Raw genomic sequence first — 16,908 nt, 5'->3', positions numbered from 1 at the left:
ATCAGATGGCTAGAGTCAAATAAGACCACCCACGCTACCATTCCATTAAAATCAGCTTTTCCACGGCCACGGTGAAGTTTGTTTTCCTGTTCCCGTGCACGGAGGGCCGGAGACCGGCCCCACCGCTGGAACTACTGAAATATTTGATTCTTTGGCTAAAAGCTTCCTGCATAGACCATAAAACCGATTATAAGTGACCAGTACCATGTGTAGCTTATCATAACAAGAGCCGGGTGTGGTTTACTCGTCGCTCCAGCCGCGCCTTTTCCTGCCAAGGCGGAAAGGCTGCGCGTGAGGACGGCGGGTCAGCTGACAGCTAGCGGAGCACCAGAAGGAAGGAGCGGAATTAGCGGGTGTGTGGACTGGGAGCCTGCTGGATCCTGACACAAGCTACGTGAGGCCAGAGAGAGGAACGCAAACGGGTGGCGTTCGTGAGAGAACTTGGGTACGTTTGCTACTGGACAGAGAGTAAAATGTTTCGGGTTAACAATTGTTATCCCTGTGGTCCCGTAACAGTTACTGAAACTGGTGAAACGATGTCGTTCGTTTCGATGCTAATCGTAGCAACGTTAGCTCCACTGCCTAAGCTAACGTCGAGCTGAAAGCTAATCAGAAAACGGAAATGGGACGTTTTTTTTTCCAAAATAAAAGTATACAATACTTAACATAGAGCATTTGGTTGTTGTTTTGGGGCCAGTCGATGTAATGATACTTTGTGTAAATACGTCAGCTGTCGATAAAATCACCGTTCCTCGTTCAACGGCCGTGAAAGAGCTCCGATTATCTCCTCACCGGAAGTCAAATTGAAGTTGTGCACGTCTCGACGCCGTTTCCAGCTAGCTTGCTAGGTGAGCTAAATTAGCTAGCTATCGCTCACTCGGTGTATTCCCCATCACTTTGATCACAGCTGAAGGTCATGCTCCTTTTAATGCTGTAATCACTTTACGCTGATTGTTAAATAGAGGTGCGTTTCGGGGCCGTGCGTTAGGTCGCTAAGCGCTTGCGGAACAAAAGAAATTCTGAAAAATTAATGAACGTTGGGAAATGGCCCGAATGAGCAGACATCTTGACTCCGGCCACCAAAAGGGAGATTACACCCGCTCAGATCTTGGACGTGGTTTAGGCAGTCACGATTCGACGATGCCCTATTCATTTTAATATTTAACCAGTCTTGGGAGTGTATTTCAGTTGTTATGCCTCTCGTGGGTTGCGATTATTGAAACGATCTGCACTCTGACTTCGAGGAATTTCAGACGTGTCTATTATCCTCTGGTTTTCAGAAGCTTCCTTCTTCAATGAAAGCAAATTGCTATTATGTGTTGACTGTCGTCCCTGGCTGGTTGCCTTTACAGCAAATCCACCATGTGTAGATTTACTGTAGTGTCTTTCTAGAAGTCTGATCAGATCCTGAGAGCTTCAGGCGGTACCGTCAGTAGGCTCGTAGAGGATTTCTGGCGTCCATCTGGTTGCTACACACTTTTGGCTGTTAATCTGCTGTTTATCTGTGAAGAAGCAAAGCTGTGGTGCCAGTGCAGCCTCTACTGTGGCCTGTATTGCATTGAAGATATGTGTGTATGCACGCAGCAGCAAGGAGTCACTACAGTGGTGCAGCTGCAGGATATATTCTGTGTGTGTGTGTGTGTGTGTGTGTGTGTGTGTGTGTGAGCGCCAAAGAGTGACAGCAACGAAAAAAGCGGATGTAGTGGGACAAACGCCTCCCTGTCCTGCTGGCCACTCACTCGCTTGTCACTGCTTTCACTTCTCCACCACAGGCATTTCCCTATCTCTGCTTCCGTCCTGAAATCCTTTGCTCCCTTTCTATCTCTCCTCAGGCGGGGTTTGGATTCACCATGGACAGTTGGGACTGAGAAGCAGCCACAATGATTGGAGGACTGTTCATCTACAACCACAAGGGGGAGGTCCTCATCTCCCGAGTCTACCGAGATGATATAGGGTATGTTTCATAGGAGCTGTGATGTTGCTAGACTTTTGGGAGGTCCCCAGTTTAAGTGACAAGATTCTTATCTGGCCGGTGGAGTAGGTGGGGATGCCAAATTATTTGATAGTAACATGTGAAGATTCTGCCAGTAAGTGAGAGGCGCAATGAAAGCCACTATTTAAAATTCACAGGAAAGTGTAATGTTCTCACTTAGAATTTTCCGTGTTGCATGAAACAATAAAGATTGTTACTCGCTGTGAAAATGTACTGACAGGAAGTTTCAAAGAAATGTGATTATAGATTCTTTAAAACAAAACTACCAATTGGCAGATCAGACACAAGTGAAAATACCCAAATAAACTGATTCACATTTTGCCATTTACTTCTCTAGCAGGGTTAGTGAAGATTAGGTTTTGGTGGCAAGCAAATAAATCTCTACCTTCTGGAAGATGAACCATTGTTGATGTAAACTCTGGTGATGCCGTCTTCTAAAACACGTGGTTGAAGTTACTTTAGGTAATTGATTTTGTTACGTCAGTTTAGTGGACTGGAGTTACTCAGCTGCATGTCCAGAAGAATAAAGAATAAAATGTGGAGTTGATTTTGTGCATTTCTCGCTTATCTTCTCGTTTCCTGTTACTTGTTTGTGTGGATGACGTGTGGAAACGCGAGTGTCCATTCTTGAATGCTGTATTTTCTGGGCACGCACTTACAGTCCCAGTTGTAGTCAGTCAGATGTTTCTCAGCACAGACACAACCCCAGTTGTCTAGTACATTCACACAGTGAGGATTGGCAAGGTAGAGCAGTATAAATACACTTAGCTGGCATTTTATTGTATGCACTGACAAATGGGTGTTAAATAAACGCCACTTTTAAAGCGTTTGAATGAAAACGGAACATTATCGCCTACGTAACGGAGAATTTATGTACATAATAATCTGCCCAGTGAGTGTAGCTCTCCTTGTCAGTTATATGGCTACTCAGCTGCGGCGCTGGTTCAATAACTTATTTCTTGTACAGAAATGTCTCCACGTGTTTGCTGTACTGGTAGCTGCCATAACATGATGCTGTATGCTGGGTTTTACATCCAGGATGTGAGCCTATTTAAAATCCGTTTGCCTTGGATGGATGGAAGGCCTGCAGCTTTGTTTAAATGACAAACAGTAATGTAAGGTGGTGGCCTTGGCTTCATGCTTGTCTAATATAGTGCAGCTGTATTATGCAATAGTCCTCACACATTGTCCCGTGGACTGACTAACAGGATGCATGTACTGAAAGCGGGATAGAAGACTTCATGCCCTTTAATATCTGTAAAAGGTGTAAAGCAAGCAACACTTAGTTTGTGGGTCCACTCTCCAGGTTGCATGCTCACCACACGTACAGCAGATGTTTCTGGTTTGCGGCGCTAACTGTTGGCATCTGTTGCTTTTGGTGACTCCCTGTTGCTGCAGCCACACACAGCAAACCAGGATGCATTGTGTCCCTCTAATGGCTGTAGGATATGCTTTAATGTTGTTAACACCTATCGGCTGTAGATTTGGAGCCATCACTGCTGAATTAGAAATTGAACCGCTTAAAACAAATTAGTTTGCTGTGGAATCACAATTTAATGAGCTGCTCGCTGCTGTAAGTGACTATGTAGCAATCTATTGGTTCTAGTCTCTTCTGATACATTGGCTTTTCAAAGGTAGCGTCATGACAAACACCACATAACTCACTGTGTACATGATGCACGAAAATGTCTCGTGTGCATTTTTGTCTCTCTCCTGTCTTTACTTCATCCTTTTTTTCCCCTCTGTATCACCATTTCCTCCATCTTTCCATCTTGGCCCCTGTAGGAATAGGTAAGAGAAGCTCCAGCGTATCAAGCATGGCCCTTCCCTCCGGTGGCCACTGATCAGTGACCTTCCTCAAACCCCAAAGTGCATGCCCATTAATTCCACAGCCACTGTCCTGATTCTTCTTCTATGCATGAGTCACTTGTGCTGACGTTAAAATGTGAACCAAACCAATGTAAAAATACCACAGATGATCTATCGAAGAAGAAGAATACAGCCTCTACCAAAGCCATGCAGTCCTTTTTGTTCTTCATGCTACCCAAGCACGTAGTCCGAGCATGGGATATGACTAATAATTTAGCCCTCCTTTTTTGTTCTCGCCCTGATTTTTTTGCTTTAAGATAAGTTTAGATTAAGCTTTGGTGTCTCTCTGTAGAAGAGGTTCTTGACGTAAGTGACCTTTTAGTAGAGTTTAAGATGTGGGTAATACATTGTGGACTTCACTGTCTTTAAGTCTTCATGCTATTTTTTTTCTCTTTTTCTTTTCATTCCAATGGCCATTTTTACCTCATTTGATCCTGCAGTGTATGATTCCAACCAGATTCTTCTGTTAAAGTGACCGTGTATAAGCCCTAGCTGCTCTCAGACGTGTCCCTGTTTTCTTCTTGTTAGAACGTGCTGCATCTTCTTGCACTAAGCCCCGTTTTTGATAAGTCCACATTAATCACACCTGCGTTTCCCCAAAGCATCTTGGAAATAAGCTAAGCTGTACTTTGTCACATTTGTTTGTTAAATTATGCTGTTCTGTGTCTGGTAATTATCACCATCCATACTAAACACCGTGTTTTACCTCTTAATGCACCAACGCGAGGCGTCTGTTTGCAGTTGGTGGGAAAAAGCTTGGACAATTGCTGGTTTCTGAGTAAATGTGTTGTTGATGCGCAGGACATAATGTCACAGTTGTTATTTTGCAGCAGCATATACACATGCTGCCACAGGGTGGGATACTGTCAATAGCAGCCTCATTGTTATGTAAAGCCCTGAAAAGCGCAGCCTTAAACCCCGACATGAAAGCCTCCGTCTCTCTCCTTCCCCTCGTCCCAGGCGCAACGCGGTGGACGCCTTCCGTGTGAACGTGATCCACGCCCGCCAGCAGGTCCGATCCCCAGTGACCAACATCGCCCGCACCAGCTTTTTCCATGTCAAGCGTTCCAACATCTGGCTGGCAGCGGTCACCAAGCAGAATGTCAACGCCGCCATGGTGTTCGAGTTCCTTTACAAGATGTGCGACGTCATGACGGCCTACTTTGGAAAGATCAGCGAGGAGAACATCAAGAACAACTTTGTGCTCATCTACGAGCTGTTGGATGGTACGTTTGCAGCTAAGATAGTCTGTCAGACCCGCTCAGTTGACTCTCGTTCCCTTCATCACTGTACGCCCCAGTTTTTTCCTCTTATCTCATACGGTTGTGTTTGTGGTTTCTCCTTGTTCACACAGAGATCCTGGACTTTGGCTACCCCCAGAACTCAGAGACTGGAGCTCTGAAGACCTTCATCACCCAGCAGGGCATTAAGGGACAGGTCAGTAAGACAAGTATGGACTTGAATGTAGTGATGTACAAGATAAATTTGACGAAAACAAAATCGTGATCCCAGTTCATTTAATGACTGTTCCTACAAACAGTGTAGACACTAAATAATGGAAAGCAAGTGTAAATTTGAACAGTTAAACTATAGATTTATAATTACTTTAACGTTATGGTTGAAACATACAGATGTAACAGAACATCATTAACTAGTTGTTTCCTTTTGTCTTTTGTCCAATTGTGGCCCTGGAAACTTCATAATTCAGCACCAGGTAATAATCTACACACTGACATGAGTGAAACTCGCTGACATTTCTTTCTATCGCTTTTTCCAGTCCTGATATATATTTTCTATTCTTGTCCCCCTCAGACAAAAGAGGAGCAGTCTCAGATCACCAGCCAGGTGACAGGACAGATCGGCTGGCGTCGAGAGGGTATTAAATATCGCCGCAATGAGCTTTTTCTGGATGTCCTGGAGAGTGTCAACCTGCTCATGTCACCTCAAGGTCTGTTTTGGTGGCCTCATCACTTTATGAAAGTCTAGTGTGTCCGAGCCTTGGGAATGATAAAAGTCCAAGATTGAGGATCAACAGTTTATCCTTGACCTTGACAACACAAGCTCTCACTGCAGTTAATCTAGTGTTGTGTTGCATTTGATCATATCACACATGCTACACTTCAGATGCGGCTAAAAGGAGTTTACATAAAGACTTATTAGACTGTCCTTATCTTGAATACGTTTTGATTGGCATCTTATTTACGTTTAAGTTGTTCTGCATCTGACTGGTTTCCGACTGGATTCATCGCTTTTGTCTTTGTTTTCATCCAGGCCAGGTCCTGAGCGCCCACGTGTCGGGTCGGGTAGTGATGAAGAGCTATCTAAGCGGGATGCCAGAGTGTAAATTTGGCATGAACGACAAGATTGTCATCGACAAGCAGGGCAAGGGAGGAGCGTCCGACGACGCAGGGAAGAGGTGAGCAACACGGAGTCACACATTCACAGAATGGACCATAAGCGAGGCTGGAAATCCTCTGCATTAGTAGATCGTTAGTTTCTTTATTGTGATTTGGGGATTTATATTGTTTCAAGCTCGTAAACCCTCACAAAGAAATGAATTGCTGAGTATAAACGAGGCCGCCTTGTTTGTTAGTCCCCTGTCTGTTTTTAATGTGTTGTCTTGTTTACAACAAGACAAGTTGTGCCATTTATTTTTAATTTTTCTTTCCTTTGGATGCATCTCTCCTTTCTTTCCCTCTCTTTCTTTTCTATGTGCTGTACCTCAGTGATTTAGGGGGAGGAAGGTACTGTACTGACAAGTGTCCTCACCCTCTGCTACCTCAACACACACGCCTTTGTCTTGTCTTTTAGCACACTTAAGTATGGGTACATCGAATGCACCGTTGCTCCCACACAAACCCACTACAAATCAACCTAAAGCTTGTTTATTGCCTGGTGTCTCTTCCCCTCCTCCAGTAAATATTTCTCTTGTTTTATAGCTTCATACCTCCCTGCTTGACTTTTTAACCCATTACCCAAACACCTAACACAAACTGTGGTTTGTTCAGTAGCAGACCAGTTTCATTTATCCCACCCAGACTCGTGTCTTGATGCTAGCAGTTGTGTCCCTACATGTATTTAAGTTTCTTCTTCTTTATTTGTGTGGATATGAATTGAGGGAAAGCAGCAGTTTGCATATATTATCATGGTTAATAATAAACCAGTGGACTAATGTTCCACTCTGCGTGTCTCTCTGATGTGTTCTCTCTCCCTGCAGTGGGAAGCAGTCCATTGCCATCGACGACTGTACTTTCCACCAGTGTGTGCGCCTCAGTAAGTTTGACTCTGAGCGTAGCATCAGCTTCATCCCCCCTGATGGAGAGTATGAGCTCATGAGGTGAGTAAATGGATGTTGGTCATCATTTTAACTCCTCATTAAAACTGCACAGACAGAGGGAATCAAGTTCAACGTTTCACCTCCAGGTACCGGACCACTAAAGACATCATCCTGCCGTTCCGAGTAATTCCTCTGGTTAGGGAGGTGGGCCGCACTAAACTGGAGGTTAAAGTGGTCATCAAGTCCAACTTTAAACCCTCACTGCTGGCTCAGAAGATTGAGGTGAGCAGGGCATTCCTCAACCATTTAAATGTGAATTTCATAAATTTGTATGTCATATTACGTTGTTGTTTACTTGTCTGCGCACACTTCTCTTCTCTGCAGGTTCGCATCCCAACTCCCCTCAATACTAGTGGTGTACAGGTGATTTGTATGAAGGGAAAAGCAAAGTACAAGGCCAGTGAGAACGCCATAGTGTGGAAGTAAGTAGCTCCACCTGTGTATTCATATTCACACAACACAAGCCAACTCCTCCAAGCTATTGATTACCAGTCTCATCTTGTTCAGTGCTTCTTGCATACATACACATTTGATTCTCTCTTCTTCTTGACCTCTGTTAATTGTGCATTATCCAATTAGGTTACTCTCGCTCACTGTTTACGTACGTTTGCAGGATCAAGCGCATGGCTGGGATGAAGGAGTCTCAGATCAGTGCTGAGATCGAGCTGCTGCCCACCAATGATAAAAAGAAATGGGCCAGGCCTCCAATCTCTATGAACTTTGAGGTCAGAAACTTTTTTTATTCCTCACATTCTCCCTAGTCTCTGAAAATAAATGTTTCAAAATCAGGTAAATTTTCAAAATGTCTGATCAGAAACGATTTCCTAGTTTGCCCTAACATTCTGTTTAATGTTCAGATATTCACTGTTAAATACACAGCTGAGCAGGACTTTATACAGAGTTGGTAGTAAAACAAATGGACTATGGAATAAATGTGATCCTAGTGTCAGTCATGCAAATCACAGTCTGCTTATTGTCACTTCCCGGTCCGCACCCACAGTAAAAACCAGAAACCAGTGTAGCCCACAGCTTCCAGCATGCAGCGACATGTCTAAATCCGCTTCCCGTTGCCTCTGCAGGTTCCTTTTGCACCGTCTGGTCTGAAGGTGCGCTACTTGAAGGTGTTTGAGTCCAAGCTCAACTACAGTGACCACGACGTTATAAAATGGGTGCGGTACATCGGCCGCTCCGGCATCTATGAAACCCGCTGCTAAAGTTCAACCCTAACCGGCAGCGAACTTACCACTTTCCTCCCATTTATCCTGTTAAGATTTTTTTCTCCTCTTCCTCCTTTGTCTCTACCCTCCCAACAAACCCTTTATAGCTTCTCTCGTACAACCCCACCTCCACCCTCTCCCCCTCCCTAAATAGGTGTCGGAGACTGAATTTACATCGTTTAAAAAAAGAAAATATGGTATATTGCACAGATATATGCAAAATGTGAACCATTGTATCGTATATATCTCGTAGTGATGAGTAAACCTGTAAACCAACTGGTGTCTGAGAGTAAGACGAGTGATGTGAGGGGGGGGCCAGGGGGAGAGGACTGGAAACACCTTGTGTGTTTAAGGTTCCTTTGTTCTTTTTATTCAGCGTGATCGTTCACTATATCCTCTCCAGTTACATTAGACGTCCCTCTGGTCCATGAGTTATCCCTGGTAAGATGATTTGTAGCTGTTGTGGTTTATAGTAAATTCTAATATTGTTCCTGTATGAGCATCTGTCTCAGTAAAGTCTACCCTTCAAATTAAAAAGCACTGTCTGCTTCTGTATTGTGAACAAACGTGGCACTTGATCTCAGATACTCGGTCTTTGTCACCCAGATGGAGAAGAACGTAAACATTTCTTTCAGCGTAGGCTTTTTGTGGCTAATTGGGAAAGAATTCACATTGACTGAGCTGTTTTTGTGCATTGTAAAGTGTTTCTTTCCCCTGCTGTCATTTACTGTGAACCCTCCCGGCATTCGAGTGACGTTAAAGTGTATGGAACATTCCAGACAGATGTGAGGTGGGATCATCATTACCAGAAGTTGTGACTCACATTTTCTAAATATTCCTTAAGCACTAATATCAGTTCCGAGTCCAAGGTCAGGCCCTGGGAGTGTTTGCAGTGAGGCGAGGTCTCCCCCTGGTGTTTGCCTCATCGCTGTCTGCTTCTTCATGTTTGTAGCCCTGGTGACCGTTCTGTCCAATAAAACCTGACTATGTAACCGACCCTCACCCCACCCTGTGCTTATTTGACTGAGATTAGTTGGGGTGAAATTTATTGTTTGACAGTCTGATCAAGCTGGAAATGAGGACAGGGTGGAATCCAATTCTTTTTGTTTTTGTCGCAGCATAATCAGTTTGTCCTGGTGATGTATGTGAGGATATTGTCCGACAAGCATTTGCTCCATTTCAAAAAGTGGCAGCTGAAAAAGTTAATGTCTAAACCTGAGCCACAACTCATTCATATAATTAGCTGTTAATGAATAACTGTAAATGGCACAAGGACAGTGCAGGACACCAAAAACTTAACAACTGCTTTGACCGTGTTTGAATTTATTGAATTTTTCCTATCCCCCTCTTCTTTTCTCTTTACATTTAGGATGCAAACAAATAAACTCAAACAGTAAAATAACGATTAAAATACTCTTAACATGTTTCGTAGTAGTGGCCAGTGTTTGCTTGCCACTGGAGTATTTGCCACCTTTAACTTTTTAACATGGACATGCTCTAATTGAGAATTCACACAGATTCCACAATCGAGTCTTTCCAGAAGTAGCTTAGCACCAAAGTCTACGCCGGATTTTCTCAGCAAGATGTACCTACAATACTAAAAGAACATTGTAACTGTGGGAATAGTGATTTTACCAATTGAATTCATTTAACATTTAAAAAGGCTGACTTAAAAGCTGCAGGAAATATTTGAACCACAACCGAGTTTAGAATTCATCAGTCTGACGTCTGTTGCCATTTGTAGTAGAACCATTAGCAGTATTGCATTGCGTCTTCAGATCACCTGTTACGTTTCATTTGGGGTTAAATAGGAGACGACTCATGCCTTTTCACAAGAGATGGAAGGTTAGACACAGCAAGGCCTGCAAATGATGTATTTGTCACAGCCACTGCTGATGCAGAAGTTGTGCTCAGAACAAAACCAGCTCGAGGAAGGAGGAGGTAGCTACAGAAAGGTTTGATCTGGAGTTTCACTGATACATAAGCTGAACCTTTCACCCACTGGTGACACATCTAGTCCAACAAACATCTAAACCGCGTGAGGGCAGAGGAATTCCTGCAGGTTGATGCAGGATTAAAACGTGCCAACAATGAGGAAAGGAAACTGATTTTGTGCTTGTAACCAAAAGATCTGATTACTCGAGATTAAGTTAATGCTTCCTACTATCATCACATGTATAAGAAACACTTTTCCTATGCATCTGCAATGCTGATTCTCTGCCGACAGGTGAAATTACAAAAACTAATCATGTCTGCATTGATTAAATGGGCCATCCCCCACTCTACGCCACAGGCGACTTGTGTCTGGAGACAAAAATGTTAAAAAGCTCATTTCTACAATATGAAGGAAATCCAAATCTGTCAATAGGAGAAAGTTGACAGACAATATTTCAAACATGCTGACATACTGTTCGAGTCTGCACTCAAAACATTGCATGCAGACACACACACAGCCCCAAAGCAGAAAGACAAGCTGGAGAAAAAGCATGTTTAACGCCAGTACTCTTACGCTGAGCTCCGAGTTGAATTCATCTGGAGTTTCCCTGCTAGATTCTGTACGGGCAGCGTATCTGCTCTGAGCATGAGCAGAAAATTTAAACCTTTCATTTCCTGTCCTGCTCTGTTTTCATGAGGTCTCTGTTAAAAAACCCTTCCAACCTTCCTGCTCAAGCTACGACAAAAACACCCCCACTACAGTACAATGCTGACTTTCAGAATGCACCTAAGTGACAGTGAGAGACTAAACTCAACATCAAATATGACAGAGAAATGTAACTGAAGCCAAATAAGTCAAGTAACTAGTGGTAACATTTTCTGACCATTACACAGAAACAAAATGGATTGAATTGGCTGTTAAAAATTAGCTTTGACGAAACAGATTCTCACGGTTAATGAGACGTTGACGTGCTAATCTTAAAGTAAAAACAAAAATATGAAAGCAGGAGCTCCATGGAACAAAGCTACTCGACAGCTGAGCTAACTGGTAGTGCTGACTTCAAACCCCAAACACGACAAAGTAACCGCATGCGCTCTAGTTTTCATCGTCTTCATCGTCGTCCTCGCTGATGAGGTATCCGCGGGCGCCGCTGTGGTCGGGCGTTGGTGATGAAGACGGGGAGGTCTTGTTGAAGAAGGGGAGCCGGAAGGTGGGGGAGGGGGAGCGCTCCTCACGGGTGGGGCTACTGCTGGGGCTGTGCCTGGGGCTGATGGCCTGCAGCATGCGGCCTTTTCCTTCCTTTAGCATGTGTTTCTGAGGAGGTTGGATGGACATGGGAAGGAGTCTTTTAGATCAGGTGATGACATGAAACAAGGACGACTGATATAATATGTAAAGTCTTAGCTTGAAGGATGGAAGCAGGTGAATAGTTCAGCTCCAAACAAAACTGTGTACATGAACAATTCACGAACTACTAGAACTACTACTAGAAAAAGTAATTTCTCAGAAATTATGTTGAGAGCTGGTCTGTTGTCGAAAAGGATCAAAATGCTGATAAGGTGCTGACGTCAAAATGTTGACTACGACAAGACGTTAACAAAGATTAAAAAGATGAATAAAATTACAAAGTCGACGAACATTAAAAAGTCACGGTTGACAAAGGTTAAAAAGCTGACCAAGGGAAACAAACTGTTGAGTATCACAAATGAGTACACGCTAATGGAAACACAAACTATAACAAACAAAAACTACATTTAAACGCTCACAAGCCGGAAACTACAGAAGTTACGAGGATGCTGATTTACACTGAGAAAGTTGAAATATGACTGATGCTTTTGAAGTCTAAAGACGCTTCTATGTCAAAGTATGACGATGACAGACGCTGATGAAATGAGGCAAGTTGACGAAAAGTTGGACAATGATTCCCACAGACGACCATTATAAAACAATGAGATAAAAAAAGTTGAATAACGTTAAAAGTCGAAAAGCTGAAAACGTCAAAAGTAATAGCCGCCATCTCCTAAAGGCGACACACGTTTAGAAAGTTGAACGATGATTCTGCAATGAAGCGAACGACCGAAAAATGGGGCGAAATAATAAGTAAAAGAGCGAACATAACGATAGTGAGAGCTGTTGCCAGCTCTCCCAATAATTACGGTTATAGTAAACCTATTATTAGAACAAATGTTTCTCACAATAATAATTTCCAGGTTGTGTGCGACATCCTTACCGGCGCTACAAAACTCCTAGGGCACCAACATTGTAAATGATGTGTTCCTAGTTACGCTGCATGATCAATGAGCAAACAAAGCCAACATCCTCACCAGCGCGCCCTCAGGGCCAAACATCTGCAGGAAGTTGCCGATAAACTCTCTGGACTTCTCCTCCCATTTCTGAATGAGGTCAATGCTCTTCTCCTCCACCTTCTGAACAAACTCCTTGCTCTTTTCCTCCACATCGCGTACCTTCCTCTTTACTTTGTCCACGCGCTCCTGCAGGTGATACTTCTTCTCCTAAAAGAGATGGTAGCGAAGTTACAAGATTGTCTGCTTCCGAAATGGACCTTATGAAGTTTGTATGAAGTTACTCACATTGATGTAGCTGACGTTGAGTTCTTTAGCTGTGTATCCTCTCTGCAGGTTGCGTCTGACATATACGTCATAGTCTCGGACGATGCGTGTGATAATGTCAGAAGTGGAGATGCCCTCTGTCCGCTGGGTGGGAGCAAACATACCTGTAGACAAGCAGACAGAAACAAATAGATAAAAAGGATCCAGTCAGCACGAGATGAAGCTGTACTTAGAAAATTGGAAGGAGAATTGCACAAATTGCATCATAATATATAGTAATACTTTTTCTATATCTTTTGGATTAAGGACACAAAGTGTTCACAGAACATATGCTCAATGGAAGCATTAGAAACCACAGAACCCTCTAATTAGTTCAACAATTCATTGTTCCAACACTCACCAGCCTCTTTAATGTGCTTGTACACGTCATCACTTCCCGCTGAGGAGTATGGGATGTCATCATGAGCCACAAAGTCAATCTGGAGACAATATACATCAACACAGTAGATTCAGATCTACAAACTGTACAACAATATACAAAAAACATAAAGGGAGAAAGTTAGAGACTCAAAAGTGACTCATTTTAGAGATTAGAACAAAATGTCAGATTCATTGTCTGTTATCTGATGATGGAAAACAGACGGTGTGTCTCCAGCCATATTTTATCTTTTTATTCTCTTCATTCACTCACGCGGTGTTTCGCAAGAAACTCTGGTGATAACGTCCAGGGAGCGTTTCGCACCACTTCATCCACATAGCGACAATGTGTCACAGCATCATATCGCTCATCCTCATTCATCACTGTGAAGCCTTTGAACTTGTGGGTTAGGTCATCACTGCACACTGTGCATGAGAAGATATATTTACAGGCATTATTCTTATTAATTTAAAAAAACAAAAATGAATCAATCAAGTGTGGCGCGGGAAATTTAAATATTCAAGTTTAGGTTACTGTGACTTCAACTTGTTATTTTTACAATGTTACCTTGATTTACCACTTTCATTTCAAGTTACTTAGTATAAAATCTATCTAAAACATTTGGGTTAAAAGGAGTGCACTATCTTGATGGCCTTCTTTGTTTGTATAACTCCACTTGAAACAGAAAGATAAATAAGCAGCATGGACACACACACCTACCTCCAACAATGAGGTGTGTATTTGGGAACAGGCATTTAGCCTGCATGAGAGCTCTGGCGTGACCCGAGTGAAAAACATCAAAGATCCCATCTGCATACACCCGTACTGGTCTGTGGGCTGGATGGAGAGACACAATAGACTCATAGACATCTTCGAAAATTGCTCCTGTTTGTTGATAAGAATGATTGGAGTTGAACTCCTACTGAGGAAAAAGACTAAGGGGGATTACAAGGAAAAAGAGGAACACAAAAGTCTGTCAGAGAAAGATATCAGCTGAGACAAAACAGTCTGTCACTCACGTGGTGTTCCTTTCAGGGCCTCTTCCATAGTGACTCTCTCATAACGTTTACTATCTGCTCTCTCCAGTTCATCTGCAAAAGGTGCTGGGTGCTTCAGTCCCTAAATAGGACAAACAAAAGGAAAACATGATCAGAAATTGTTGTAAACCAAGCACAGGCTATATATATATAGTTTAAAGAGGTATAAAATAACTGTTATTCTTTGCTGTAACAGAATGAAACTCTATTGCCCTGATCCTTAGCCATCAGCAACAATGACCATTTCAACAACTTTCAGCAAATCTGTAGAAACTGCTGGACTCATACGCTGCTTGATGGCATCTGACCCACCACAGTGCATCTGGGGACTTTCGCACGCCTCTCTCCCTCATCGGCCTCCCCATTGGAGCCCTCTCTTCTCCTCTTCCTGGACGGCACTGGCCCACTGGAACTTTCAGCCTCCATCTGTGTCAATAACATAAGAATTAAAAAACTTCACACATTTTATTTCCATCTTGTAGTATAACTAAAAAGGTCAACATAGAGGCAGACACAGAAATTTTCTCACACGTTTACGTTGGCAACATGACCTCAGTGGTACAGTTATATGAAGTGTTATATAGCACGTATTACAAACTGTGTATGTAGACAGCTTTCATGTTATAGCAGGTGGCACATGCTGTGTCAACTATGACCCAGTAGCAGGCACCTGGCTGGGAGATATTTAAGAATAGCTCTCACACATTCAGCTAATGGAAAACACCACCTGTTTCAACAATACCAATTGAGTAAAGAAAATAAACCTTTTCCATCTGCCCTCCACTTGTACCGCTTTCACAAAATGGTTCAAGATTAAGTTGAAATCCAATTTGGCAGCAATGGTGATGTGTGTTCTTTCACCACAGTCAGCAGTTCACTAGTATGAACAAATCCTCTTCGAAATTATAGTCTATTACAACGAAAGTCTAAATTTAATGTAGCCATCATACTACAGTTTAATGACAAGTGTTTGGATATAACTTATAATTGCCCTGTTATCTTTTCTTTTTAACAACAGGTTCAACCCTGAAGTCCATTCAAAGCTCTCTCATCTTTAAAACCATAGTAAAACACAAAAACCTAGCACTGTGGAGGATTCCTGTCTGGTATTCTAAGTTAAAGCTCTTCCTCATTCCACACATACCGCCACGCCACCAGAAATTAAGCCATAGGTTTCATTTTTTTAAAAATAAAGCTAAAAGGTGTTTAACATTATATTAACCATATACCTAGTTAATCATCCTGCATTTTTTTTGCAGCGTCAGTTAGAGTGACTCAGCACAAGAAGTGACAGACGTAGTCATGCATGTTCCTGGTGGTGACAGCTACCTGATCCAACACTGGGTACTTTCACAACCACCCCCCTTCCTCTTTCTCCTGGCAGAAGCTGGGCACTGGGAGCTGGATAGCCTGCAGGGCTCCCACGCACTGACAGAGAAGATTTACACGAATAGCACATGTGATCATAACTGAAACCAGCTGCTATAATAAGCAAGAATCAAAAAGAGTTGACATTCACTTGACTGATTGTTTTACTTTTGATAGAAGTCTGTTGTTGTTTTAGGGTAAAAGTGTGGGCATGAAATTCCCCAAAAAGTAAAGTTAACAGTGTTGCGCTGAGTAAAGGGTTTATTGCTAAATTATTATCTCTATTTTGCTGTAAGATCAGTGGATCCTGCCCTGGCCTCCGAGTGGACCCCCCTTTTCAGAGTCAGCACCAGCAGGTTTTAACTCTCATTCAACCAGTTTAATGCGTTTCATAGACTGATACGTGCTGTAGACGTTGATCTAACCTACAGCTGCCAAACTGATGACAGCTCCAACCTTGGCTTAACTCTAGTTGACGTTTTCGTCTTGGTCAAAAACCTCAACCTTTCATCATCTAACATAACTATTAGCCTATATAACAGTATTCGCTAATGTTGCAGCTCCTTCAGGTTTCTGGTCACTTACCGTCCACTCTTGTCCGGAATGCCTCTTTACAGGGGTGGGCGGCTTCCTGCCCTCCTAAGCCAGCAGGCTAGCTAGCTAACTGCTACACAGCTAGCTACCGCCGCTTGCCACCGGATAATAGTTCACCGCCAGGTGGTATGGCTCGTTAGCTACTTTTAGCTGTTAGCTCGACGGTTAGAGCGACAGCGGCGACGGTCGTCAGAATAAACAATGAGCCTCTGAAGCTCCGCTACTGCTGGTAGAAAACTGCAGCCACCAGGAAGACGGATAAATTATCAACTGTGACAGCTTGTACTACAACGCTGACAGGTCAACAACACAGGAACTACAAAACTTCGACATCCTAGAAGAATTGACACGACCCCGGCATTTCCGGTGTTGCGTCATGCTGCCCCCTAGTGGACGTGTGCATGTTAGACGATGCTTCAATAAAACTTTATTAGTTTAACGCGACATTCTTTGTATTTATGGATGATCTATATCTCGCATGCATCCTTTTATATGGGCTACTTCCGCGTTGAGTAGCACGAGACAATATTTTGGCTCCCAGTCAGTATTTTTTTACAAATCTATCAGCC

The 16,908-nt window shown here is 43.0% G+C and overlaps 2 protein-coding genes across 5 annotated transcripts; one reads left to right on the top strand and one right to left on the bottom strand.

The window, feature by feature from the left end:
- Positions 1-89: 89 nt before the first annotated feature.
- On the top strand, positions 90-9,412 carry LOC114843963 (AP-2 complex subunit mu-A). The gene is made up of 13 exons (XM_029130884.3): positions 90-445; positions 1,833-1,954; positions 4,823-5,088; positions 5,217-5,299; positions 5,571-5,576; positions 5,675-5,810; positions 6,134-6,278; positions 6,589-6,606; positions 7,080-7,199; positions 7,286-7,421; positions 7,524-7,621; positions 7,813-7,924; positions 8,279-9,412. Exons 2-13 carry the CDS (start codon positions 1,881-1,883, stop codon positions 8,411-8,413), a joined length of 1,329 nt encoding a protein of 442 aa, XP_028986717.1. The 5' UTR covers positions 90-445; positions 1,833-1,880; the 3' UTR covers positions 8,414-9,412.
- Positions 9,413-11,037: 1,625 nt separating this feature from the next.
- On the bottom strand, positions 11,038-16,717 carry pcyt1aa (phosphate cytidylyltransferase 1A, choline a). Of its 4 annotated transcripts, none has more exons than XM_041068026.2 (10): positions 16,331-16,717; positions 15,707-15,805; positions 14,666-14,803; positions 14,360-14,459; positions 14,061-14,177; positions 13,614-13,765; positions 13,323-13,401; positions 12,944-13,086; positions 12,677-12,865; positions 11,038-11,666 (listed from the first exon to the last, which is right to left on the bottom strand). In XM_041068026.2, the coding sequence occupies exons 3-10, from the start codon at positions 14,801-14,803 to the stop codon at positions 11,448-11,450; spliced, it is 1,137 nt and encodes a 378-aa protein (XP_040923960.1). In that variant the 5' UTR covers positions 15,707-15,805; positions 16,331-16,717; the 3' UTR covers positions 11,038-11,447. The 4 variants fall into 4 exon arrangements, with proteins under 4 accessions (XP_040923960.1, XP_028986721.1, XP_040923959.1 ...); XM_029130888.3 differs by having other exon boundaries at positions 14,690-14,803; positions 16,331-16,716; XM_041068025.2 differs by lacking the exon at positions 15,707-15,805.
- Positions 16,718-16,908: the final 191 nt, after the last annotated feature.

This window comes from Betta splendens, chromosome 17, assembly GCF_900634795.4.
Source record: "Betta splendens chromosome 17, fBetSpl5.4, whole genome shotgun sequence".
Lineage (NCBI taxonomy): Eukaryota > Metazoa > Chordata > Actinopteri > Anabantiformes > Osphronemidae > Betta > Betta splendens.
The sequence above is the reverse complement of the archived record's forward strand: the minus strand, read 5'-3'. Positions and strand labels throughout refer to the sequence as shown.